This window comes from Gymnoscopelus braueri (assembly GCF_963280865.1).
Source record: "Gymnoscopelus braueri genome assembly, chromosome: 19".
Taxonomy (NCBI): domain Eukaryota; kingdom Metazoa; phylum Chordata; class Actinopteri; order Myctophiformes; family Myctophidae; genus Gymnoscopelus; species Gymnoscopelus braueri.
In genome coordinates, this window is record NC_137621.1 from 49,353,493 (window position 1) to 49,378,950 (window position 25,458).

The window sequence follows — 25,458 nt, forward strand, 5'->3', positions numbered from 1 at the left end:
GGCCCTAAAGAAACACCTTCAGGAGGCTGCAATTCCAAACTGGCCCCTGTCAAAGTCTTAACCTAACCCCCCCCCCCCTCTCCTTTTTCTTGTACATATTTCTTATGTTTTGTTTCATACCAGTAACCTGTAAGCTGATTGTATGACGCTCTGTATAGTAGTGTATATCTGTCTGTCTCTTATATGTAATCATGATTTGTGTGCGTGGGAACTCATTTTAAACAAGCTTAGTGCATTATGAGTTATCCAGTTTAGTAGGCCTTGTATTGTGAATTGTACTTCCATGTACTATTTCTCATGTCTTACTAAATAAAGTACATCAATCAATCAATCAAAGTAGAAATGACTCATTATGCAGAATGTCCCATTTAACAGGTTTCAATTCTTCCATATGTATACAAATCTTTTGAAAATAGCAGATCTACAAGCTCACAACGCGTCGTGACTCGATGCATTGTGAGCTTGTAGATCTGCTATTTTCAAATGTCCGAAATGTATAGGACTGAAGGGTTACTGTATGTTTTGTAATAATAACTAAAATCTATAAAGTATAGTAACTAAAGTTTTCAAATAATTGTAGTGGAGTGAAAGTACAATATTTTCCTCTGAGATGTAGTGGAGTAGAAGTAAAAGTATTGAAAATTGGAAATAGAGTAAAAATACCTCAAATTAAATTATGCATCTATCAACTAACTAACTAACTAACTAACTAACAGGTAACAACAATAACTCTAAACCTGGTGCAGTTATATGCAACACTGCAGTGGTGGAAAGTAAATTTGTACATTCACTTAATTTTGAGGTACTTTTACTTACTTGACTATGACCATTTCAATACTTTATTCTGCTCCACTGCTTATGGCTGTAATCCCCATGGCTGTATTTGTGGGATCGCTAAAGCGATCACACTACTGTTATCTTCACTATTTGTGGGACCGTTTTTGGCCCCTAACTAGTCCTTAATACTTTTAGCTACAAACTCCGTTCCAACTCTTCAACGTTCGGCCTACTCAGGACATGTCGGCTACCATTAGAATTTTTGAAATATTTTGTACTTTTAGAGATATTTCACTTTTTACTGCTAAAAAAATCCCATTCATTTCAATGGGGAAATTCATACTGTACTTTTAGCTAGAAACTCCGTTCCAACTCTATAACGTTCAGCCTACTTAGGAAATATTGGCTAAAATTAGAATTTTTTAAATAATTTGTACTTTTAGAGATATTTCACTTTTTACTGCTAAAAAAATCCCATTCATTTCAATGGGGAAATCCTATTTAGCTACAGTGGAGCCTAGCAACTGCTTATTAGACCCTAGCAACACCATATTAGACCATAGCAACCACCTATCATACCCTAGCAACCACCGATTAGACCCTAGCAACCACCGTTCTACCTGTTTTACCATAGTAACCGCATATTAGACCATATAGACTGCATATTAGACCTTAGCAACCACCTATTGGACCCTAGCAACAGCTTATTAGACCCTAGCAACCACTTGTTTTACCCTAGCAACCACCTGTTTTACCCTAGCAACCACCAATTAGACCCTAGCAACCACCTATTAGAACCTAGCAACCGGCTATCAGACCCTAGCAACCACAGTTTTACCCTAGAAAACTACATTTTACACTATTCAACACCGACAGACCTTTAGAACCGTAGACCTTTAAAACCTTTAGAACCTTTAGAACCTTTAGAACCTTTAGAACCTTTAGAACCTTTAGAACCTTTAGAACCTTTAGAACCTTTAGAACCTTTAAAACCTTTCAAACCATACAAACCTTTAGAACCTTTAGAACCTTTAGAACCTTTAGAACCTTTAGAACCTTTAGAACCTTTCGAACCTTTCGAACCTTTCGAACCTTTCGAACCTTTCGAACCTTTCGAACCTTTCAAACCTTTCAAACCTAGGTTTGAAAGGTCTGAAAGGTTTGAAAGCTTTCAAACCTTTCAAACCTTTCAGACCTTTCAAACCTTTCAAACCTTTTGAACCTTTCAAACCTTTAGAACCTTTCAAACCTTTGGAACCTCTTAAACCTTTAGAACCTTTCAAACCTTTAGAACCTTTCAAACCTTTAGAACCTTTCAAACCTTTCAAACCTTTCAAACCTTTAGAACCTTTAGAACCTTTCAAACCTTTCAAACCTTCAAGGTTCAAGGTTAGCTTTATTGTCCCTTGCGGGAAATTGGTTTGCAGCCAGATCATAGTAAAAAATACACATAACAACAACATTCAATACAAAACTAAGATCTAAGAACAGGGCACTACAGATAGAGAATTCATGACATCCAAAGTAGCAAAGTCAGTAAACGTACATTAGTGGGTATTATGTACAAAGAGGCAAGAATAAAGTGCTATCTGCTGTTCAGCAGTTTAATAGCAGCCACAAAGGATAGTTTGAACCTTTAGAACCTTTCGAACCTTTCGAACCTTTCAAACCTTTCAAACCTAGGTTTGAAAGGTCTGAAAGGTTTGAAAGGTTTGAAAGCTTTCAAACCTTTCAGACCTTTCAAACCTTTCAAACCTTTCAAACCTTTTGAACCTTTCAAACCTTTAGAACCTTTCAAACCTTTGGAACCTCTTAAACCTTTAGAACCTTTCAAACCTTTAGAACCTTTCAAACCTTTCAAACCTTTCAAACCTTTCAAACCTTTCAAACCTTAACCTTTAGAACCTTTCAAACCTTTCAAACCTTTCAAACCTTCAAGGTTCAAGGTTAGCTTTATTGTCCCTTGCGGGAAATTGGTTTGCTGCCAGATCATAGTAAAAAATACACATAACAACAACATTCAATACAAAACTAAGATCTAAGAACAGGGCACTACAGATAGAGAATTCATGACATCCAAAGTAGCAAAGTCAGTAAACGTACATTAGTGGGTATTATGTACAAAGAGGCAAGAATAAAGTGCTATCTGCTGTTCAGCAGTTTAATAGCAGCCGGGACAAAGGATAGTTTGAACCGATTATTCTTTGTGGTGGGCACCCTCAGCCGACGACCTGAGGGCAACAGTTCAAACTCAGACCGAAGTGGGTGATCCGATACCTCCAGGAGGGAGGAGGCTCTCTTAAGCATCTGCCTCTTGTACAGTTCTATGAGTTGGGCTTGGGTTCTCCCAGAAATCTTGCTGGCCACTTTGACGAGGCTGCAAATTTAACTGTAAGAATGACTTGTCACACCATGATATGAAGTCATTGACAACTGGCCCATGCTGTACCTCATTCTCCTCAAGAAGGCTAACAATCACAGAATCATCAGCAAATTTGACAATATACCTGTTAGGGTGATTGCTACAGCAGTCATTGGTATACAAAATATACAGTAGTGAGGAGAGACAACAGCCTGGTTGGGGAGAACCAGTGGAGGAGAGCAACAGAGAAGACAGGACCTCATTTACCCTCACGCACTGAGACCTAATAGTTAAGAAGTCTATGATCCAGCCAACAAGGTTAAGATCCAGATTAAAATAACTAATTAGCTTCTGGGCTAGAAGATGTGGCTGGATCGTGTTAAAGGCAGAGGAAAAATCGACAAACAACAGTCTGGCCTGTGTTTTTTTCCCCTCAAGGTGGCGGTACTGTACAAGAAATGCAGTAGGGTGATAGTGGCATCATCTACACCTCTTCCAGACCTGTATGCAAACTGCAGGGGATCTAGAGATTTCTCCACCTGCTTTAGGATGTTATCTTTGACTAGCTTTTCCAAACATTTCATTACTAATGAAGTCAAAGCAACAGGCCTGAAGTCATTTAATGACTTTGGGGTCCTAATTTTGGCAACTGGAACAATTGTGGACTGTTTCCATAATTTAGGGACCCGCTGTTGTTGAAGAGATAAATTAAAAATAAAATGAAAAATGCTGCAGAGTTGTTCAGCACAAGTTGAGAGAACCTTGCCACATATGTGCTTATGGCCTTTATCATCTGACCCTGTCATAGATTTCATGCCGTTCCATGCTTCCCTGAGGTTATTACTGCTCAGCTCAGCTTCGATTTTGTTTTTGTACCTAAGTTTAGCTTTTTTAATTTCAGACTTGATCTCCCTGTTTAGTTCCCTGACCTTAGGTAGATCACCCTCATTGAAGGCATTTTTCCTGTTGTGGATTAAGCTTTTAAGGGCTGATGATGCCCAAACCTTTAGAACCTTTCAAACCTTTCAAACTTTTCAAACTTTTAGAACTTTAAACCTTTCAAACCTTTAACACTGTTTCTTCAGGAACAGTACTTTTAGTGTGGTTGCCCCAGACTAAAGTACTCTACCGACTTTATTCTAGATAAACTTTATTTTGCCGCTCATCTCCTCCCACAGTTTTTTCCCCCCCATTTTGTGCCATATGTCAAAATCACCGGCCTCACCGGGAATCCATGGCTATCATTTTGCTAAGAGATTGGTTAAATAGTTTAATTGATATTGATTTATTAGTGCATTACATTTCCCCATCCACTTTAATGGGAAAATGAAAAAACTCAAATTCAAGTATTTTTTTCTCAGAAACCGTAAGGACTAGAGTTACAAGACTTGGAGGGGAGGTTCATAGTCCACTGCAAAATTATTAAAAAAATAATTACACCAACTGGCCTCATGGTGGCGCTATAACAGCCGACTTTACGTTTCGGCCTACAACTCTTGAACCGTAGGTCGTAAAATAAAAATCTTTTTTCCCCTAGATTCCTTGGGTCATGACGCAACTCCCTATATAGGCCACGCCCATTTGCGTCTGGATAGATTTTTTTATATTGATTTATTAGTGCATTAAATTGCCCCATCCACTTTAATGGGAATTGCAAAAACTCCCATTCAAGTATTTCTTTCTCGGAAACTGTAAGGGCTACAGTTACAAGACTTGGAGGGGAGGTTAATAGTTTATTGCAAAATTAAAAAAAAAAAGAATCACACCAGTCGGCCACATGGTGGCGCTATAACAGCCCACTTTACCTTTTGGCCTATAACTCTTGAACCGTAGGTCGTAGAATAAAAACAATTTTCCCCTGGATTCCTTGGGTCACGACGTAACTCCCCATATAAGCCACGCCCATTTCCGTCTGGATAGATTTTCCACCATTTTGAATTTTCTTCAAAACACACTTTTAGCTCCTCCTCCTACAGATTTTGTCCAAATCTCACAAAAATCGGTACACATGATCTATGGACCCATGCGATAAACTCGCATATCCAAGTAGAATTTTGATAGTCCATACCGTTCGGCCGTAATTGGATTCCAAAGTTAGCGGGAGGGCCTAGTCTAGTCAATCCCAAATTTGAATCTCATGTCGAGGATGATTTACTCAACTAATCCCCAAAAGCATTTCCACTTGACTCATAGGGGGCGCCACAAATGCGCAAAATGTAACCGTTTGACACAAAAACATGATTTTTGGAGGGATCAGTTCTCTCAAAAAGAAAAGCAAGTGATCTCAGGAGTGACATGATGATGTCATTGGCCTGCTACATTTGTGGGAGGGACCTGTTTCTTTAGTGGGAGGGGCCTATTTCCTCAAATCAAAACGTCACGTATTCCCGAATTCGAATCGCACGTCGCGCGGCCTCCGACGGTATTCCTCCAGGTGTATTCCTCGAGTCCCGGTGGCCGCGACCCGCGACCGGCGTCGGCGCAACCGCACTTTGCAATTTCCCAGAATTGCGACGCGTCTAGTTGATCTTGATATTGTAGAGCACTTTGTAACACTGTTTTCAAAAAGTGCTATTATGTATTATTCATTATTTATTATTTATTATTTATTATTTATTATTTATTATTTATTATTTATTATTTATTATTTATTATTATTTATTATTTATTATTATTATTATTATTATTATTATTATTATTATTATTATTATTATTATTATTATTATTATTATTATTTTGCATCTCAGAGGCAAATGTACTTTTTTTTTACTCCTCTACAATTATCTGAAACAATTAGTTAACAAACATTAACCAATTAACCCTATTTTATACTTTGTCTATTCGAAAATAGCTGAAGCTCACATGCATAGTGAGCTTGTAAATCTGCAAAACTTGTGAAATGGAACATTCTGCACAATTTATGGAAATTATTAGACTTTAGAAACATTTTGGAATTGTTTTTAATTGATGAAAAGTTGTGTTTTTTTTTTTGATCTTTTGAAATAATATATAGATATATAGGCTATATAAATTGTAAATGTAGGACACGAAAAAAAGGGGACATTTTGTGTTCTCAAAGTGGGGTCCGGGGACCCCCAAGGGTCCTTGCGGGGGGTTACCAGGGTGTCCCCAGCAAAACGAGTTAATATGGCGTCACACTAATTTTAACCACTTTATCCATATTTTCTACTTTGGCTATTCAAAAATAGCAGATCTACAAGCTCATCTACAACAGTCAGCACCGAGTGCCGCGCTATGAGCTTGTAGATTTAGCTATTTTGAAAAAATACTGGCACAAAAATATTTTTTGAGACAGGGAGTCCGCAGCCAAAAATAAAACATAATTTTGTCAAAACTCTCTCTCTCTCATAGTTTGAGAACCACTGGCACTGCTGTACAGCATTGGTTCTCAAAGTGGGGTCCGGTGACCCCCAGGGGTCCTTGGGGGTCCCCGGATTTTATACTTTGGCTATTAAAAAAAAAAAATGCGCAAAAACATTTGTGCAAATCTTTCAATATTTCTTTTTTTAAAGCGAACATGTAATTGAAACTCAAATCTTTGCTTTTGGGGGGGTCTCTGGAACAACATATTTTGAGATGGGGGGGTCCGCGGGCCAAACACATTTGGGTGGTCCTTGACATGGAAAAAGTTTGAGAACCACTGGCTCTAGTCTAGGCACGAGCGCGTTGCCTTTAGCAACCAAACCCAGCCCAATAGCGTTCCATCCCATCCCTCCGAGCTATGGGATGCACAGACTCCAGAGCTGGTCAACAGTTTTAGCTTCGGCTGCTCTCTGTGTTTTGGAAGAAGGGAGGAGGTGCAATGGATGGATGCTTTGCGCCGCTAGACGTTTTTACTGTTTTACATAACGCCTCTCTTTAAAAAATAACAACAACAACAACAACAATGCACCTTTTCCGGCCAATACACTGATGTATATCGACGTCGTTCGTGTCGAGCGGCTGCTGCAACGCTATTCAATGATAGCTAGCCATTTATCTGGAGATTAAACAGCTAGCTGAGAGGGAAAAAGCTACCACTCAGCTAGCTCCCTCCTTTAGCCCTGTCTGTCTGTCTGTCTGTCTGTCTGTCTGTCTGTCTGATCTGAACTGATCTGTGTCTGATCTGTCTGTCTGCCTGTCTGTCTGTCTTGATCTGGCCTGTCTGTCTTGATCTGTCCTGTCTACCACCCCACATATTGCTATGTTCTCCAAGAAGCCCCATGGGGACGTGAAGAAGTCCACACAGAAGGTGCTGGACCCCAAGAAGGACGTGCTGACCAGGCTGAAACATCTGAGGATAGTCATAGGTGAGTTCAAGCTGAAGAGTCCCAGCCTGAGCCCAGCCCAGGCCAGCCAGACACACACTATCTATCTATAGTCAAGGTTAAAGCTGGGTGACAGATGTGTTGTGTGTGGATGGATGTCTCACACACACACACACACACACACACACACACACACACACACACACACACACACACACACACACACACACACACACACTGTGTTGCACTGAGGCCAGAGGATGCTGGCTATGTTACAATACTGTCTGTGGACTGTTGGGATCCAGTTATTTGTGAGGGAGAGAGAGAGCAAGCGAACAGTGGTTCTCAAACTTTTTCATGTCATGGACCCCCAAAATTATGTTTTTTTTTTGCTGCGGACCCTGTCTCAAAAACATATTTTAAAAAAATGTTTGAATAGCCGAAAGATCTCTGGGGGTCCCCGGACCCCACTTTTAGAACCAATGCGATTAGTCGAGGTTAAAGCTGGGTGACAGATGTGTTTGTGTGGATGGATGTGATGTTGGTTGGTTCACACACACACACACACACACACACACACACACACTGTGTTGCTCTGAGGCCAGAGGATGTTGCTGTGTTATAATACTGTCTCTGGACAGTTGGGATCCAGTTATGTGTGTGTGTGTGTGAGAGAGTGAGTGAGTGAGAGAGAGAGAGAGGGCGTGTCAAACAGTGATGGAGCTTTGGTGCCAACAGGAACAGTGCTGATGTGTTTGTGTGTGTGTGTGTGTGTGTGTGAGAGAGAGAGTACAGTGAGGAAGTGTTGTTAATTGCCACAGTATGTTGCATGTGTGTGTGAGGGTGAATAAGACAGTGTGGAACTTGTCACAGTCTTGTGTGTGTGTGTGTGTGTGTGTGTGTGTGAGAGAGAGTGTGTGTGTGTTGTGAATAGTGTGGATTGATTGATAGACTCGTAATCCGTGTTATTTCACCGTGATGGGGAGAGCGTAGAGAGAAAGTCACGTGACTGCCTCCGCCTCGTATTGAAGTTAATGGGGGGGGGATATGGTTCTCCTATGCACGGAGTTTCGGAGTTCCTAGTCATCTATGCACGGAATTGCCGTTTGTCAATCCGTGCTATTTCACCGTGTTTGGGGGGCGATCGGGTTGGTTTCATAGTAAGCTCCACTCTGAGATCTGTCAGCAGCCAATGAGAGCGTGAGTCACATGGGGGCGCGGCTGCACACAGGCAGTGCACACAGAGCCACAGAGCCACACACACAACCCGAGCACGGTTGGCGCGCTTCCTTCCGCGTTCGCAAAACCCCCCAAGAAAGCCATTGGCTTGTTTCCATTGGGATCCTTTGTACTCAATTCATAGTGACATTACATGACAGACAGATAAGCTGCTATGCAGAACATGATATAAGCAGTTAAAAAAATAAGAAAAACTAAATATGTACAGTAGTACAATAGAGGCTATAGCCAATCCAGACACTCAACAAGGCATCACATTGCAGTGGTGGAAAAAGTACTCAAATCTTTTACTTGAGTAAAAGTATCAATACCGCAATGTAGAAATACTCTGTTACAAGTAAAAGGCGTTCAAATGTTCAAAATGTTGCTTGAGTAAAAGTACAAAAGTATTGGCATCAAAATATACTTAAAGTACCAAAAGTACTAAAATGTTTGAAAATAGCAGATCTACAAGTAGATCTGCTATTTTCAAATAGCCTGGGTATAAAACAGAGCTAAAGTAGTTCATTTATGTTTTATAATATAATCATTTATATCTGCAAAGTAACTAAAGTTTTCAAATAATTGTAGTGGAGTAAAAGTACAATATTTTCCTCAGGGATGTTCCGATGTAGTGGAGTAGAAGTAAGTATTGACAATTGGCAATACTCCACTAAAGTAAAAACACCTCAAGTTTTTACTTAAGTAAATGTACTTAGTTACTTTACAGCACTGTCACATTGCGACACGATTTGAGCTTGTGGATCGCTGTTTTAATTGACTTATTTGGGAAAAAAAGGATATAATCATCACAATGCTGATATTGAGGTTTTTGTTGAAAGTATTGTGATGTTTTATTTTGTCCATATAGCCCAACCCTATGTCACAGTGTTTAAGATGTTTGTGAATACAGTGTGTAAATGTGCTGTCACAGTGTTTTGACTATGTGTGTGTGTGTGTTAACATGGAGGTTGACACAGGGTAGATGGTGTGAGTGTGTGTGTGTGTGTGTGTGTGTGTGTGTGTGTGTGTGTGTGTGTGTGTGTGTGTGTGTGTGTGTGTGTGTGTGTGTGTGTGTGTGTGTGTGTGTGTGTGTGTGTGTGTGTGTGTGTGTGTGTGTGTGTGTGTGTGTGTGTGTGTGTGTGAGTGAGTGAACATGGAGGTTGACAGGGTAGATGGGGTGAGTGTGTGTGTCAGTGTGTCAGCACTGCAGAGGAGAGAAAAAGTGTGAGAGTGAGAGACAGGACAATGTGTTATTACAGCACATACGCAATGTCATAGTCTCTATTTCTCTCTCACGCAGAACACACACACACACACACACACACACACACACACACACACACACACACACACACACACACACACACACACACACACACACACACACACACACACACACACACACACACACACACACACAGGCCTAACCCAGAAAAGGAAACAGCCTCTACTCTTTCCTCTCTATGTCCAGTAGTACAGTAGCCGGACTTCCCGTGTCTATTGTATGAGCTACTAGTGTGTGACTGTGTGTGTGTGTGTGTGTGTATGTGTGTGTGTTTGGGGGGTTGAGTGTTTGCACTCAGACAGGAGAGGGTGTGCCTTCTCTGTGCACTCCATGGGGAATGTTGGGCCTTGATAACAATCACACACACACACACACACACACACACACACACACACACACACACACACACACACACACACACACACACACACACACACACACACTCACTTAGAGTCACATTGTTGTTTTGTAATACCACAGAGAGAGAGCTGGACAACCACACAGTCTACAGACCAGCATACAGGAAACATTGTATACTGCAATATTACCAGCAACGGGAATGAGTGCTGATAATTGGAACAAAATCAGCATGCGTAGCATAGCATACTGTATGTACTGTAGCAAAAACACATTTTTTCACAACGGCTGGTAACATTGTCCATCCAAGCACTGCATAACATTGCTGCCTTTGCATCATGGCCTTTATTGGTGACAACATTTCTCAGAACAATTTACTTTTCACTGGAGCAAGTTATGCTGAAGAAAGTAAAAACCTAGCTGTTTATTACACAAACAGAGTTTGTGGTGATTCTGTTTCAGAATTCGAACCTTAAAGCCTTATAAGTGGAATAGTATCTCATACCACCAGCCAAACGTGGTGGTGCGTCACATGATATTTGATCTATTATGGTGTATTAACTGATATGACTGCAGTCATTTGTGAGGAAGATGACGTAGACATCGGAATCGTCAGTCACCTGTCGCTAGCACCTTTAAAATAAAAAAGGCTTAAATGTCGGAGCTGCTCCAGTGTCCTCTCCTCCTTCGCTGCGGTAATTTTGTCTTTTTGAGACACTGTAAGACCTGATGATAACAAACCATGCTGATTCAACAAGAAGCTATTACTCGAAGGATTTGTGATACCCTTTGATGATGCAATCAGGCCATTGAGTAAACCTTGGCTAGTGCTGCTTGGTAATAATGTTGTGGGAAACTAGATGAAGAACAGCCATGGCTGTGGTTATTAAGTAGGCTTGCCTTTGACTAGTCTTGTTTGACTCTGCAGTCAAAACTAGTGCTGGTAAATTAATATTGTTCGAATATGAAAAAAAACAAAAAACGATTTTAACAGCCAATGAGTATATATAATATAAGCTGTGAAATCACTTTTACTTCTTTGAAGAATGTAGGTCCCCACAGAGAAAGATAGAGAACACTAGTGAGCTATGCTATTGAGACCTTACAAGGACAACTGACTGCTATGGCATAGAAAACAGACTGTGTGTGTGTGTGTGTGTGTGTGTGTGTGTGTGTGTGTGTGTGTGTGTGTGTGTGTGTGTGTGTGTGTGTGTGTGTGTGTGTGTGTGTGTGTGTGTGTGTGTGTGTGTGTGTGTGTGTGTGTGTGTGTGTGTGTGTGTGGGGTGTGTGTGTGTGTGTGTGTGTGTGTGTGTGTGTGTGTGTGTGTCAATGTTCTCCTTGAGCGTTCGGTCTTCATATAAACAAACGCAGAGACAGAGATGCTATCACCAGAAGCTCCTTTTGAATGTGTGCATGTGCTTTGTGTGCACAAGTACCAGTGATACATGCGTGGTCTGCGGTGGCACCCATGCAGTTATCTCTCCTGTTCCCTGTGACATCCAGAGGGTTTTTATACAGCAGGGCTTTATGACCGGGGACGCATCTGTGTCATTTTAAGATTTCTTTGGGCTATTTTAGAAAAATCTTGAAAATTTGTGCAAATCTTTGAATATATATGTTCTTTAAAGCGAACATTTGTAACTCAAATCTTTGCTTCTGGGTGGTTCCTGGAACAAAACATTTTGAGATGGGGATCCGCGGACCCAAATACATATCTAAAAATGTTTTCTAAATGCTAACAGTATGTTGCTACAGCAGTGGTGCTCCAACTTGTCCATGTCAAGGACCCCCAAAATGATATGTATTTGGCCGCGGAACCCATCTCAAAATATGTTGTTCCAGGGACCCCCAGAAGCACAGATCGGAGTTCAAAAGGCACTCTGTGCCGTGCTATGAGCTTGTTTATCTGCTATTTTTGAATAGCCAAAGAAATCTTAAAAAATTACACAGATGCGTTCCCGGTCTTTAAAAGGGTTAAAATGATGTCCATCCAACACTTTGGTTCCAAAAAAGACATCTCAAAACTACTGTCTGGATTGGTGTGGAATTAGCTCTGCCCCTTCATGCTCCACAGAGAAGTTGGAGTTTTGCTTTGTTAAAGGGATATTTCACTTTCTAAAAAAATCGTCTACTCAAGCTTTTGGAGTTTGAAGTTACAATGGCTTTGTATAGCAAGGGGGCGTGTCTCATAAAATTAATATCAAATATCTAAATACTGAATCAAGCAACTTAAAAACTGTCCGGGAGCCTCCCAAAAACCAGAGTAGACGATAAAATGACCCAAAGTTTTTTTTAAAGTGAAATATCCCTTAAGTGTTTTTTTCCCAGGAGGAGAGAGTACAGAGTCAGACAATGATATTCTGTAACTGCCTATAACTCTTGACTCGTCAGGTTGTAGTCGTGCAATGAAAACATTTTTGAAACATCCTTGAATGATTTTCTCGGGGGCACAAAGTCGGATAACATGCCTTTAACCCATTAAGACCGGCGGGAACGCATCTGTGTGTCATTTTAAGATCTCTTTGGGCTATTCAAAAATAGCAGATCTACAAGCTCGTAGCACGGTACCGAGTGCCGCGCTACGAGCTTGTACTGTAGATCTACTTTTTTTTTTAATTGTGAGAATCTGTGCAAATCTTTGAATATATATATTTTTAAAGTGAACATTTTTAACTCAAATCTTTGCTTCTGGGGATTCTACAAATGTCTTCTTAATCCTAAACATATAAAACAGTTTTTTTTTAAAAATCGTATGTTGCTATAATAATATCAGTGGTGCTCAAACTTTTTCATGTCAAGGACCACCCAAAAATGTATATGTATTTGGCCGCGGACCCCCCATCTCAAAATATTTAGTTCCAGGGACCCCCATGAAGCAAAGATTTGAGTAAATCTTTTTCGCTTTAAACAAATATATATATATATATATATATGTTCAAAGATTTGCAGACAAAAAATTAAATAGCCAAATAAATCTAAAATGCCACAGATGCGTTCCCATTCTGAATGGGTTAACTATCATCAAGGTTACCCACGTTGGATTTGCTTGGGACTATCTTAGGTTTACGCAGGGCCATGCTAAAACCAGCAACCAATGATACACAACAAGCTATGATACTCAAGGTTATGTTAGAAGTAGAACCAGCTGTGATATACAAGGCTGTGTTAAAACTGGCTATGATAGTAGGGATGCACAAAATAGACATTTTGGCTGATATCTGATTATAACCGATTATTTGGATGGTCATACTGACCAATATCAATACCGATAATGCAATGCACCAGAAACACCAGATTCCATCAGTAGGGCTTAGGTGTACGCCTGCCTGTTATCATGTAACCGTGATGCTGGGGGCAGATGCAGGTTTCTAACTTTATTATGTCGCCTTATTTATTAGTCAACATTACACCCTGTTTCTAGCTTTAAAGGAGTTGTTCACCCAAGAAATTACTTATTTGATATCAATTACCAGGGTCCCCACGGTCATGAAATTCCTGGAAATATTTTGAAATTGAAAAAAAAATTCTCCAGTACTGGAAAAGTTTGGGAATTGATCAAAGGTCCTGGAATTTATCAAGGGTCCTGGAAAAATATTTGGCTATGCATTGTTTTTGGCTATTGATTTTGTTAATACAAAACATTTTCATAAACATGTATAACATTACACGAAATATGTAACATAAGTAGTTTTTCGCGGAACGGGCTGTGTGATGGCATATATTATTTAAATAAAATAAGTCATACGGATGCCATAATGAGTCTTCCAGTGAGCTTAGCTATGCCCTAATTTTCTATATTCTATGCTTTATTTTTGCTACACTGCCTATCTTTGGGCATTCTACATAGGAGTAAGAGACACATTATTGCGCTGAATGATTGTTATATAGGCCTGGAAATTGGGCTAAATATTCTGGAAAAGTTTTGGAAAAGTTTTGGAAATTCATTGCTAAAAATGTGTGGGGACCCTGAATTACACACCCCATGAAGCCTTGAATTCATGGAGTTTTTTTAGTTTTTGTCGCATTCCTACGCCAATAATTTGATTACCGGCAGAAAGATGCTAATGTATCCGTTAGGAGACTCAAAGGAGTCTCTTTGAGTCTCCTACCGGAAATACACTGGGTCATCAAATTCTCCATGAATCCAAAAACTCCAAAAATCTTATTTTCTTATAGTTATAAGGCCTAGAAGTGCAGTTTTCCAGATGTGATAGCAATGAGTTTTTTGCCAACATGTCTTCAAACTATAGTGCTGCGCCTCATACTGTATTTTTGGATGTCGGATCTTCAGGTGGCTTATTATGTTATAGTATTACAAATGGCAAATTTGTTTAAATTGTTTTGAAACTGACATCATTTTACACTGCAGACATTGTCTCTTGTGAAGGTAGCTTAACACAAGCCGTTTTTTCCACCAACGCATCAACATGGTTGGCACATAATTAATGCCTCATCATATCAGCAATAGATACCGTTACTGCTTTTTCAAGTAATTATAGGATGTGCGCTCGGGTGGCGCAGTGGTCAAGTCCCTGCCCACCACCACGGAGGTTGTGGGTTCGAATCCACCGTGGTGCATCCGGCTTTGTCGAGCGTCAACACAATTGGCCCGTGTTCGGGGGAGGGATGCCGGGCGGGGAGGATGATATTGGTTATTGCACGTAATCCTTACAGGCTGTCAGCGGGGGGTGTAAATACATTTAAAAAATGCATTATAGGATGATTCCGATATGATGACTGATACATTGTGCATCCCTATACACAACAAGGTTATGTTAATAAAAGAATCATGGAAGCAGCACTCCAAACCCTGTTTTTACCCACCTATGGTAGCTTGTTCATTTGAATTGACTGTCAGACAGCATGCCTGTTAGAAACCCATATGATATATGTCACATGTTATATAACATGTGTTATAATGACTTTGTGATGGGATATTACAGTAAGACATCCATTGCTGCTAGAGACAATCAATAACTAAGAAAAGCATTGTTTTCCCAATGAAAAAGAGTGCCTTGTTCGTTGTATTGAATCATCCATTTGAGAGTACTTAAAAAGGATAACAGTATCCAGTTGAAGGTTGAGTTGTTGGGACCTGCATAGTTCAGAACCGTCTCTTCTGGTGTGAAGGACATACAGTATGTTCATCTGGCGCTTCTGTTTTTGTTCTGCTGTGTAGGCCTTGTGTAATCTTTCTTGTCTTTTTGCCTCTCTCTCTCTCTCTCTCTCTCTCTCTCTCTCTCTCTCCAGAGAATGCAGAGTCATCAGAGCTGAAGCAGTTCTTTGATCAGAACTACTCACACATCTACTATGTCTTCTTTGAGAACTTTGTCACCATTGAGGTCAGCCTCAAACAGAAAGGTACGTTGAGGTCGACGAGGCCTCAGAAATACCATGGCCATAAATAACGTTAAAAGACACAAATAACGCACAATCACACCATCTTTGGTGCTGAGCAAAACCAGGCTCACAACTCACTTTCAGAAAGCTCCAACTTTATTTACTAAAATGAAATTTTAGAGTGAAAACTAGTGTAGAGCCCTGAGGGATTCCGATACACTTTGTTGACCGGGGTCCCCCAGGGGTCTGCACTTGCCCCCCTCCTTTTCCCCTCTACACCAAATCTCTTCACTGAAAATAATTAGCTAATCTACAAGCTTGTGTGTGTGTGTGTGTGTGTGTGTGTGTGTGTGTGTGTGTGTGTGTGTGTGTGTGTGTGTGTGTGTGTGTGTGTGTGTGTGTGTGTGTGTGTGTGTGTGTGTGTGTGTGTGTGTGTGTGTGTGTGTGTGTGTGTGTGTGTGTGTGTGTGTGTGTGTGTTTTCAGGACATAAGTCACAGAGGGAGGAGCTGGACTCAATCCTCTTCATCTTTGAGGTAAAACAACCGCTAAATGATTGAGTGATGAACTTGATGAAGCACCGTCGTTTGTGTTTTACCTAAAGGAATAGTAGATCCAGTCCACCGTTCGCATTTGTCAAGAGTGTGTGGTCACTTAAGCCTATGAATGCTAATCTATTTCTTTATACAATATTGTTATTACACAATACACAGACAGACGGACAGACAGAAATACAAAGTTAGTACGTCACATTTGGTTCAAGGAAGCAGGAGCTCTTTACAACCTTGGGAAACATCTCCTTGGAATGTATATGACTAGTTCCAACCTTTTATTAGATTCTTGGAGCTGAAGGAATCACATTTTCCCGTTCAGTTTTGGGAACCACTTCATCTGTAAATCACCACTTACTAGGACGGACCGGGAACGCATCTGTATAATTTTTTGATTTCTTTGGCTATTCAAAAATAGCAGATCTACAAGCTCATAGCGCTACGAGCTTGTAGATCTGCTATTTTTGAAAAATCGGGAACATTTGTGCAACTCTTTGAATATATATATTTTTAAAGCGAACATTTGTACCTCAAATCTTTGCTTCTGGTGGTCCCTAGAACAAAACATTATACCAAAAAATATATTTAAAAAATATACATTCAAATATTTGCACACATTTTCACAATAAAAAAAATAGCAGATATACAAGCTCATAGCGCGGCACCGAGTGCCGCGCTATGAGCTTGTATATCTGCTATTTTTGAATAACTAAAGAAATCTAAAAGATTTCACCGATGCGTTCCCGGATCGAATGGTGTTAATAATTGTGTTGAAACATCAACACGCCACGTTGATATTGGATCACTTTGGCTCACGTCGTTTTTGTGCCATCGAAACAATGAACCCGAATGCATAATACAAAGGGATGACAAATGAGCCAATACAAAGGAGCTTCCATCAGAGGCTGTCATTGGCTCCATGTCTCAGTGGTGTGGTTGTTCTAGTGGTCAGTACTACAGCTCTGACTGGCACTGACCTGACCTCAGACTGAGGCCAACCGGCATGTAGAGACACACTCAGGGCTGGCTGCTGTTCCTGTGTGTATGTGTGTGTGTTGCTTAAATCAGTGGTTCTCAAACTTTTTCATGTCAAGGACCCCCAAAATGATGTTTTATTTGGCTGCGAATCCCCTGTCTCAAAAAATATTTTTGTGCCAGGAATTTTCAAAAATAGCAGATCTATGAGCTTGTAGATCTGCTATTTTTGTATAGCCAAACTATAAAATATGGTTAAAGTGGTTAAAATTATTATGACGCCATATTAACTAGTTTTGCTGGGGACCCCCTGGTACCCCCCCCCAAGGACCCCTGGGGGTCCCCGGACCCCACTTTGAGAACCAATGGCTTAAATCATATTCTGTTGTACAAGGGTGCTGCGCACCGAAAATAGCAGATCCACTAGCTCACAAGCTCACACAAAAGTTGTGAGCTTGTAGATTTGGCTATTTTAGTCACACAACACCGTACACGAAAAAGTATAAATCGGGCTTGTGTGTGTGTCTCTTGCCTCTGCCCTGTGTGTGGCCGTGTGTTCAGTCATCAGTATGTGTGTGTGTGGGTGTGTGTGTTGCATCTGTCCTGTGTGGGTGCGCGTGAGCGTCAGTGTGTCTGTGTGTGGGAGGCGTGTGTGTGTGCGTGCGCGCGGCTGACCTTTTTTGCCCCTCCCCACATAGCTGAACAGTAACCAAGTCATTCTCCACTCCAGACTGAGAACAGGGCTATTTTCCAATCTACGTAGACAAGAGGACAGTGTGCCTGATTTAGACCAGTGTCCAGCAGCATAAACCCGCCTCATGTAGTGGATCATAAAATAGCACTTGGGGATGTGAAAACATCCCAAAGTATTCTACTCATTTCTATACCAAAAGGAGATACATTCTCCTGCCATTTCCCTTGACCAGTGTACAGGCATTTTGGGACATTTAAATTCTTTATTTGACAGTGACAGACAGTCATAGAACAGGGGTGGGCAACTTTGATGAATGATAGAGAGGGCCACTATATTTCCACACTCACTCCAGAGGGCCACATTCCATATACTGTCGGGCAGACACCTCTTATCTCCGTCTTCGTAAATGAATGCCGTACTTTGCCATTCTATTCACACAAAAGTAGCAAAAATAGCCAATCTACGTTTTGAGCTTGTAGATCTTGTCGATATTTTTGCTATTTTTAAATTGGAATCCTGAAAAGTAACATTTTTATAACATTTCAAATGCATTTAGTTATACTAACTTTATTAACTTAAATACAAATACATTGGACATAAAAAAGACAATAGAATTTTAATACTAGTCATTAAGCTACTAATATAGACTGAAGTAATTCAAGCGGGTCATGTTTGCATGTTCGGAATCGTAATAACAGCTGAAATCTGCGGGCCGCATTAAGTGAAAGTGGGGGCCGCATGTGGCCCCCGGGCCACCAGTTGCCCATGTATGTTGTAGAGAGAGAGAGACAGGAAATGTAGAGAGTAGAGGAGTGACATGAAGCAAATGGTCTGACCGGGTAGGAATTAAACTCGCCGATCAGGGCATATTGCGCCCAGATGGTAGGCGCCCCAACCACTTGGCTCGCCCCATTGCTTCTTTATTGTCACATTACAAGTTTGCAGGTGTAAAAAGTGGGTGACGTCATTTTTATACAAGCTCCCAACATTTTCAAGAAAAAGAGTTATAAGGGCAAAGATATAAGGGCAAAGAATAGAAAAAGTCAGATGGTGGGAAGGCACAATGTCAAATATACATGAGGTCGAACTGGATTTGGTCCCCGAGCACTGCACTGTGGCTGCTCACTGCTGCTAAGTAAAGGGTTAGTTCACCCAAAAAAACCGACAACACAGATATTGTTTTTGTTTTTATCGCATTCCTAAGCCAATAAATTGATGACCAGTGGACCGGTAGGCAGCGGTTCAGGTAGGAGACACAAAGCTCTTTGTGTCTCCTACCGGAACCGCTTATCAAATTATTGACTTAGGAATGTGAGAAAAACAAAAGTCTCCATGGGGTGACTAATCGATAGAAAAAAACTTTTCGGGGGTGAACTATCCCTTTTAAGATGGGTCAAACGCAGAGGTCTTATTTGCTCAAGGGGATAGTAAAGAACACTTCAAATATTTTCCATTTCCAATGGAATGTAGGCCTACGTCCCATGTTTAATTTATTTTATTTTATTTTTGTAAACGAAACAATAATTCACATGATACATTTTTCTGCAATCAAAACGACCTTTAAAAACAAGGAAATATTGTCACCAACAGTGTTGAAACATGTGTGAATCCAGACCAGTGTATTTTAAAACACAGCGAACTAACCTTTGGCCTGAATATTAGTTTAAATACTTGGAGCCGCCTTTAAAGATAGACGTGTACGTTGGCTCAACTCCCTGCGTTTTCCTCCCACAGAAAATCCTCCAGCTCCTGCCAGAGAGAATCCAGAGCCGATGGCAGTTCCACAGCATCGGTATTGCATGCATGGACAGTAAACATGCACACGCACGCACAATACACACAATACTAAGATACACACAAATGCAAACATACTGTGATACACACAAAAGCACGTGCGTCTGTAACAAGGCATACACATCATGCTTCTGTAATAAGGCTAGCAGTTATTGAATATATTTGTACCTATTATTCTATATATTGATTACCTTTTCCGATTGTTCCGAAATTCTTTATACATAGCAACGAATCGACTTAAGGTGTATTTTATACTTCGTCACACAACAACTTTGTGCAAAAATAGTGAAAATAGCAGATCTACAAGGTCACAACGTCTCATGATGTGGTGTGTTGTGAGCTTGTAGATCTGCTATTTTTATTTTATTTTTATATTTTGCCTTCAATGACATGCCTGAAATTGGGATTGGGATTAAATCAATTAGTTTGATTAACTGGTGCACCCGCTAATTAGGACACACGCATTATGCATCTGTAATAACACACAACACACACACACACACACACACACACACACACACACACACACACACACACACACACACACACACACACACACACACACACACACACACACACAGTGGTGGAAGAAGTACTCGGATATTTTACTTAAGTAAAAGTAGCAATACCACAATATAAAAACACTCTGTTGTTACAAGTAAAAGGCCTGTGTTAAAAATGTTACTTGAGTAAAAGTACAAAAGTATTGGCATCAAAATATACTGAAAGCACCAAAAGTTAAAGTGCTAACATGTTTGAAAATGGCAGATCTACAAGCTCACAACGCGCCGCTTTGCGACGCGTTGTGAGCTTGTAGATCGGCTATTTTCAAATAGCCCACGTATAAAACAGGGCTAAAGTGGTTAATGTATGTTTTATGATATAATAATTTATATCTGCAAAGTAACTAGTAATTTTTTTTTTCAAATAAACGTAGTGGAATAAAAGTACAATATTTGCCTCTGAGATGTAGTGGAGTAGAAGTAAAAGTATTGAAAATTGGAAATACTCCAGTAAATTAAAACTATCTCAAAATTGTACTTAGTTACTTTACACCACTGTGCACACACACACACACACACATTCCGTCTCTCCCTACGGAGCACGTTTTAGCTGATCTCCATCTCATACCTGCGTGTGTAGCTTGGTGTCCGTCACAGTATCCTACGTTAACTTCAGGTTAGGCCAGTTTGAGGCGGCACGCTCCCTCACCTGTGCCAGACTTGGACTACAATCTTGAAATAATACTCCCTGGATTACATTCAAGTCTCTGTTCTGTGAGGTCTGACAGGAGCTGGCTGCACTTAACCCATTAAGACCGGCGGGAACGCATCTCTGTGTCATTTTTAAGATCTCTTTGGGCTATTAAAAAATAGCAGATCTACAAGCTCATAGCGCGGCACCGAGTGCCGCGCCACAAGCTTGTATATCTGCTATTTTTTTTTAATCGTGAAAAGATTTGCAAATCTTTGAATATATATTTTTAAAGTGTTTTTTTTTACTCAAATCTTTGCTTCTGGGGGTCCCTGGAACAAAATATTTTAAGATGGGCGTCCACGGCCAAATACATACATCATTTTGGGTGGTCCTTGACATGAAAAAGTTTGAGAACTACTAAGCAACATAAGTTAAAAAAAAATTAAACTGTTAGAATTTTGAAGACATTTGTAGAATCCCCAGAAGCAAAGATTAGAGTTATAAATGTTCGCTTAAAAAAAAAATATATATCCAAAGAATTGCAAACATTTTCATGTTTTTTTTCAAACAAGCACGATTTTTAAACAAGTTCATAGCGCAGCACTCGGTGCCGCGCTATGAGCTTGTATATCTGCTATTTTTTTTATAGCCAAAGAAATATTAAAATGACACAGCTATGCGTTCCCGATCTTAAAGCGTTAAGATGGCATGTTCTCCCCAATGTGTCAGTCTTATGAGAACTCGTAGATATGAGAGAAGGCTACAATTATAACTGGTCAAGTAGAGCTGGGCAATGACACATTGAATATCGAACAATCTGAAAATGATCACCAATATCATTACCTCTTTATCCCTCTGTTGCTTTACTTTTTTTATAAAAAAAATAAAAATTAAAAACACTATTTTATTTTTCCATATGCAACAGACACCATACATGTACATTGTACTGTATCCGACATCTTATTTCCCAAATCCCCCACCCTCCCACCAAGGTCATAGCAACAAGACAAAAGACAATATAGACAAAAAAATAGACAAGACAGCAAAAAATAAGTAAAAAGACAAATAGTGAAGAAGAAAAAAAATAATAATAATAATATTAATATAAAAAAAAACGGACAGACAAACCAAACATTGCTTTACCTTTTAACCTGTATCCATCAGAGTAACCACTCATGACAATAGATGCTCCCCCAGTTTTTGGCATCTATTGTTAACTATGTCCCCATTATGATCACAGATATGTTCTAAAAGTTTGAAAATCATATTTTTCATTACAGCTGGTCTTTAAGGACCTTCCGTTTTTTTTTAACAACATAGAGACATAGCGGATATACATATGATTTGATCAACTGTTTGGTTGTTTCGTTTTACTTGCCTCATTGAATGTTGTGTATAAACATTGTAAATGACCATGCTGCATTGTTTCCTCTCTCGCAGGGCTGATTCTCAAGAAATTGCTGCATACTGGCAACTCTCTAAAGGTACTGTTTTCTGGTTGGCCGGTCATATCCACAACACGGATATTATCCAACTGGCCCACATTTTGTGCAAACGGTGACACCATCTAGTTTGTGTGTAATGTGGTACTGAGTTGGCACTATTTTGTTGTACGTTCTCGATTTTTATGTATATTATGTTTTACTCATAGATATGCTGTGGTTTAAGTCAGATGATGGCACATTAATGATGTACGATTGCTCTGCTGAACAGACATTACATATATCACAGGCCCTCTGTTCATTTCTACTCTGTGGCCACTATTCTTAACCATTCATTCAAACCTCTTCCTCTTTCTGTTTGGATGTGTTCATTTAGAGTTTAACCATTATGTTATGCTTTGGCTATTCAAATATAGCAGATATACAAGCTCATATATGAGCTTGTGGATCTACTATTTTTGAAACATCTTGAACATTTTGTGCAAATCTTTGAATATATATTTTTTTTAAAGCGAAAAATCATAGCTTCTTGGGGTCCCTGGAACTAAATATTTTGAGATGGGGGTCCACAGCCAAATACATATCATGTTGGTGGTCCTTGACATGAAAAAGTTTGAGCACGACTCATATAGCAACATATGTTTTTCAGAAAACTGTTAGGATTTAGAAGATTTTTTTTAGAATCGGCCTCAGGTCTTAACCCATTTAGACCGGGATTGAATATGTGTCATCTTTTGATTTCTTGTGCTATTCAAAAATAGCAGATCTACAAGCTCATAGCACGGCATAGAGTGCCGTGCTATGAGCTTGTAGATAAAAAAAACTTAAACATTTGTGCAAATATTTGAATATATATATATATTTTTAACTAAAATCTTTGCTTCTGGGGGTCGACATATTTTGAGATGGGAGTCAGAGGCCAACTACATATAGTTTTGGGGGTCCTTGACATGAAATATTTTGAGAACCACTGATATAGAAACAGTATGTTTTTCAGAAAACAGTTAGGATTTAGAAGACATTTGTAGAATCCCCCAGAACCAAAGATTTGATTTACAAATGTTTGCCTTAAAAATATATCTATTCAAAGATTTGCACAAATTTTCTAGATCTGCTATTTTTGAATAGCCAAAGAAATCTTAAAAAGACACAGATTCCTTCCCGGTCTGAATGGGTTAAAGCAGAATGGATGCCAAGGAAATAGCATTGACGACGATGGTCCTCCTCTCTCCCCCTCCTCTCTGTAGATCCGTCGTGAGGGCGTGCGGCTGTTCCTGCTGTGGATGCAGGCGTTGCAGAGCAACGCCGAGCGGGAGCAGCTCTGCATGTTCGCCTGTCTGATCCCGGGCTTCCCCGCCCCGCTGTGCCACGGGACGCCTCGCACCCTGGACACCCTGGTCAACCCACCGCTCAGTTTAACAGATAGTTAGTACCATAAAACACACACTCAATTTTATTCATATATAGCACAGGGGTGATGCAACTTTGATGATGGAGAGGGCCACTATATTTCCGCTCTCACTCCAGAGGGACACATTGCATATACTGGCAATCTCTTTTCTCTGTATTTTAACTTTTTCCGTAAATGAATGTCACACAGAAGTAGCAAAAATAGCCGATCTACAAGCTCATAACGCGTCGCAGGGCGACGCGTTTTGAGCTTGTAGACCTGCTATTTTTGAATTGGAATCCTGATTTTGTTTTGCTATGGAATCCTGAAAAGTAACATTTTTATTTAATTTCAAATGCATTTAGTTATACTTATGTTAACTTTATGAACTTAAATACAAATACATTGGACATAAAAAAGATACTACTTGTCATTAAGCTACTAATATAGACTGAAGTAATTAAAGCGGGTCATGTTTGCATGTTTGGAATTGTAACAGCTGAAATCAATTATATATCAGTATTCCGATATTAACCTGCGGGCCGCATTAAGTGAAGGTGGGGGCCGCCAGTTGCCCATGTACAGTATGATATAGCACATTTCACACGACAGGCATAGACAATGTCAGAGTCAATATGCTTACTGTCCACTTTTAAGTTCTTAGTTCCAATCAGTGGTGGAAGAAGTACTCAGATATTTTACTTAAGTAAAAGTAGCAATGCCACAATATAAAAATACTCTGTTACAAGTAAAAGGCCTGTGTTCAAAATGTTACTTGAGTAAAAGTACAAAAGTTTTGGCATCAAAATATACTTAAAGTACCAAAAGTAAAAGTGCTAACATGTTTGAAAATAGCAGATCTACAAGCTCACAACGCGTCGCATTGCGACGCGTTGTGAGATCGGCTATTTTCAAATAGCCCATGTATAAAATAGGACTGAAGTGGTTAATGTATGTTTTATAATATAATAATTTATATCTGCAAAGTAACTAGTAACTAAAGTTTTCAAATAAATGTAGTGGAGTAAAAGTACAATATTTGCCTCAGAGATAGTAGTGGAGTAGAAGTAAAAGTATTGAAAATTGGAAATTAAACCAGTAAATTAAAAATATCTCAAAATTGAGTACATGTACTTAGTTACTTTACACCACTGGTTCCAATAGATGGATTCATGGATTCGCAGATTTGTGTAGAAGATATTGCACTAATACATTCAAATTCGAACTGCAGCTCAGGTGACCCCAGAAGAGATCACCCCATTGGTTCCTCCGCAGTCGGGTGACAAGAACCAGGAGGACCTCACAGCCTACTTCCTGGAAGCGCTGCTAAAATACATGGTAAACCAGGTATCAGCCTGATCCCTTACTAACACTGCTAACACTCGCAATGTGTGGTGAAAGAGAACAATGCTTTTGAGTCCCTACTAATGGCCATAACACTTCTAAAGGCATGGGAAAGCAGGAATTACACTGACTCTTTGTTAGAACCTTGGGTTGTATAGGCAGTTGGCGGCGATAAAAGTCCAAATATTATCATGTTTATCTGTTGCTGGGGGGCACGGTGGCGCAGTCGGTACCGCTGTCGCCTCACAGCTAGAAGGTCCTGGGTTCAATTCCCGCTGGGGGCGCTGTGGGCGCTGGGGGCGTGTCTTCTCCTCCGTGTCATCAGTGCCCATACCTTAGGTGGGGTTGGTGAAAAAAGGGCCTCTTTGTGTGGAGTTTGCATGTTCTCCCCGTGTCCCCTAGGGTAGGTACCCTCACAAAAACATGCAGTAATCCTGGTCTCTGTACTGCCTCCCCCTGGTCA

At 40.0% G+C, this 25,458-nt stretch overlaps 1 protein-coding gene across 4 annotated transcripts in view; it reads left to right on the forward strand.

Annotated features, from left to right (window-relative positions):
- The first annotated feature begins 6,918 nt into the window (after positions 1-6,918).
- The window catches only part of ralgapa1 (Ral GTPase activating protein catalytic subunit alpha 1), a 135,735-nt gene continuing 117,195 nt past the window's right edge, over positions 6,919-25,458 (forward strand). For 2 of the 4 annotated variants that reach the window (XM_080414133.1, XM_080414134.1), the window contains exons 1-7: positions 6,919-7,449; positions 15,521-15,631; positions 16,095-16,144; positions 19,563-19,620; positions 22,260-22,303; positions 23,509-23,686; positions 24,883-24,998. In XM_080414133.1, the coding sequence (XP_080270259.1) occupies positions 7,344-7,449; positions 15,521-15,631; positions 16,095-16,144; positions 19,563-19,620; positions 22,260-22,303; positions 23,509-23,686; positions 24,883-24,998 (663 nt within the window). In that variant the 5' untranslated portion in view covers positions 6,919-7,343. The remainder of the gene's footprint in view (positions 7,450-15,520; positions 15,632-16,094; positions 16,145-19,562; positions 19,621-22,259; positions 22,304-23,508; positions 23,687-24,882; positions 24,999-25,458) is intronic. The other 2 variants (XM_080414135.1, XM_080414136.1) reach the window with 1 other exon arrangement.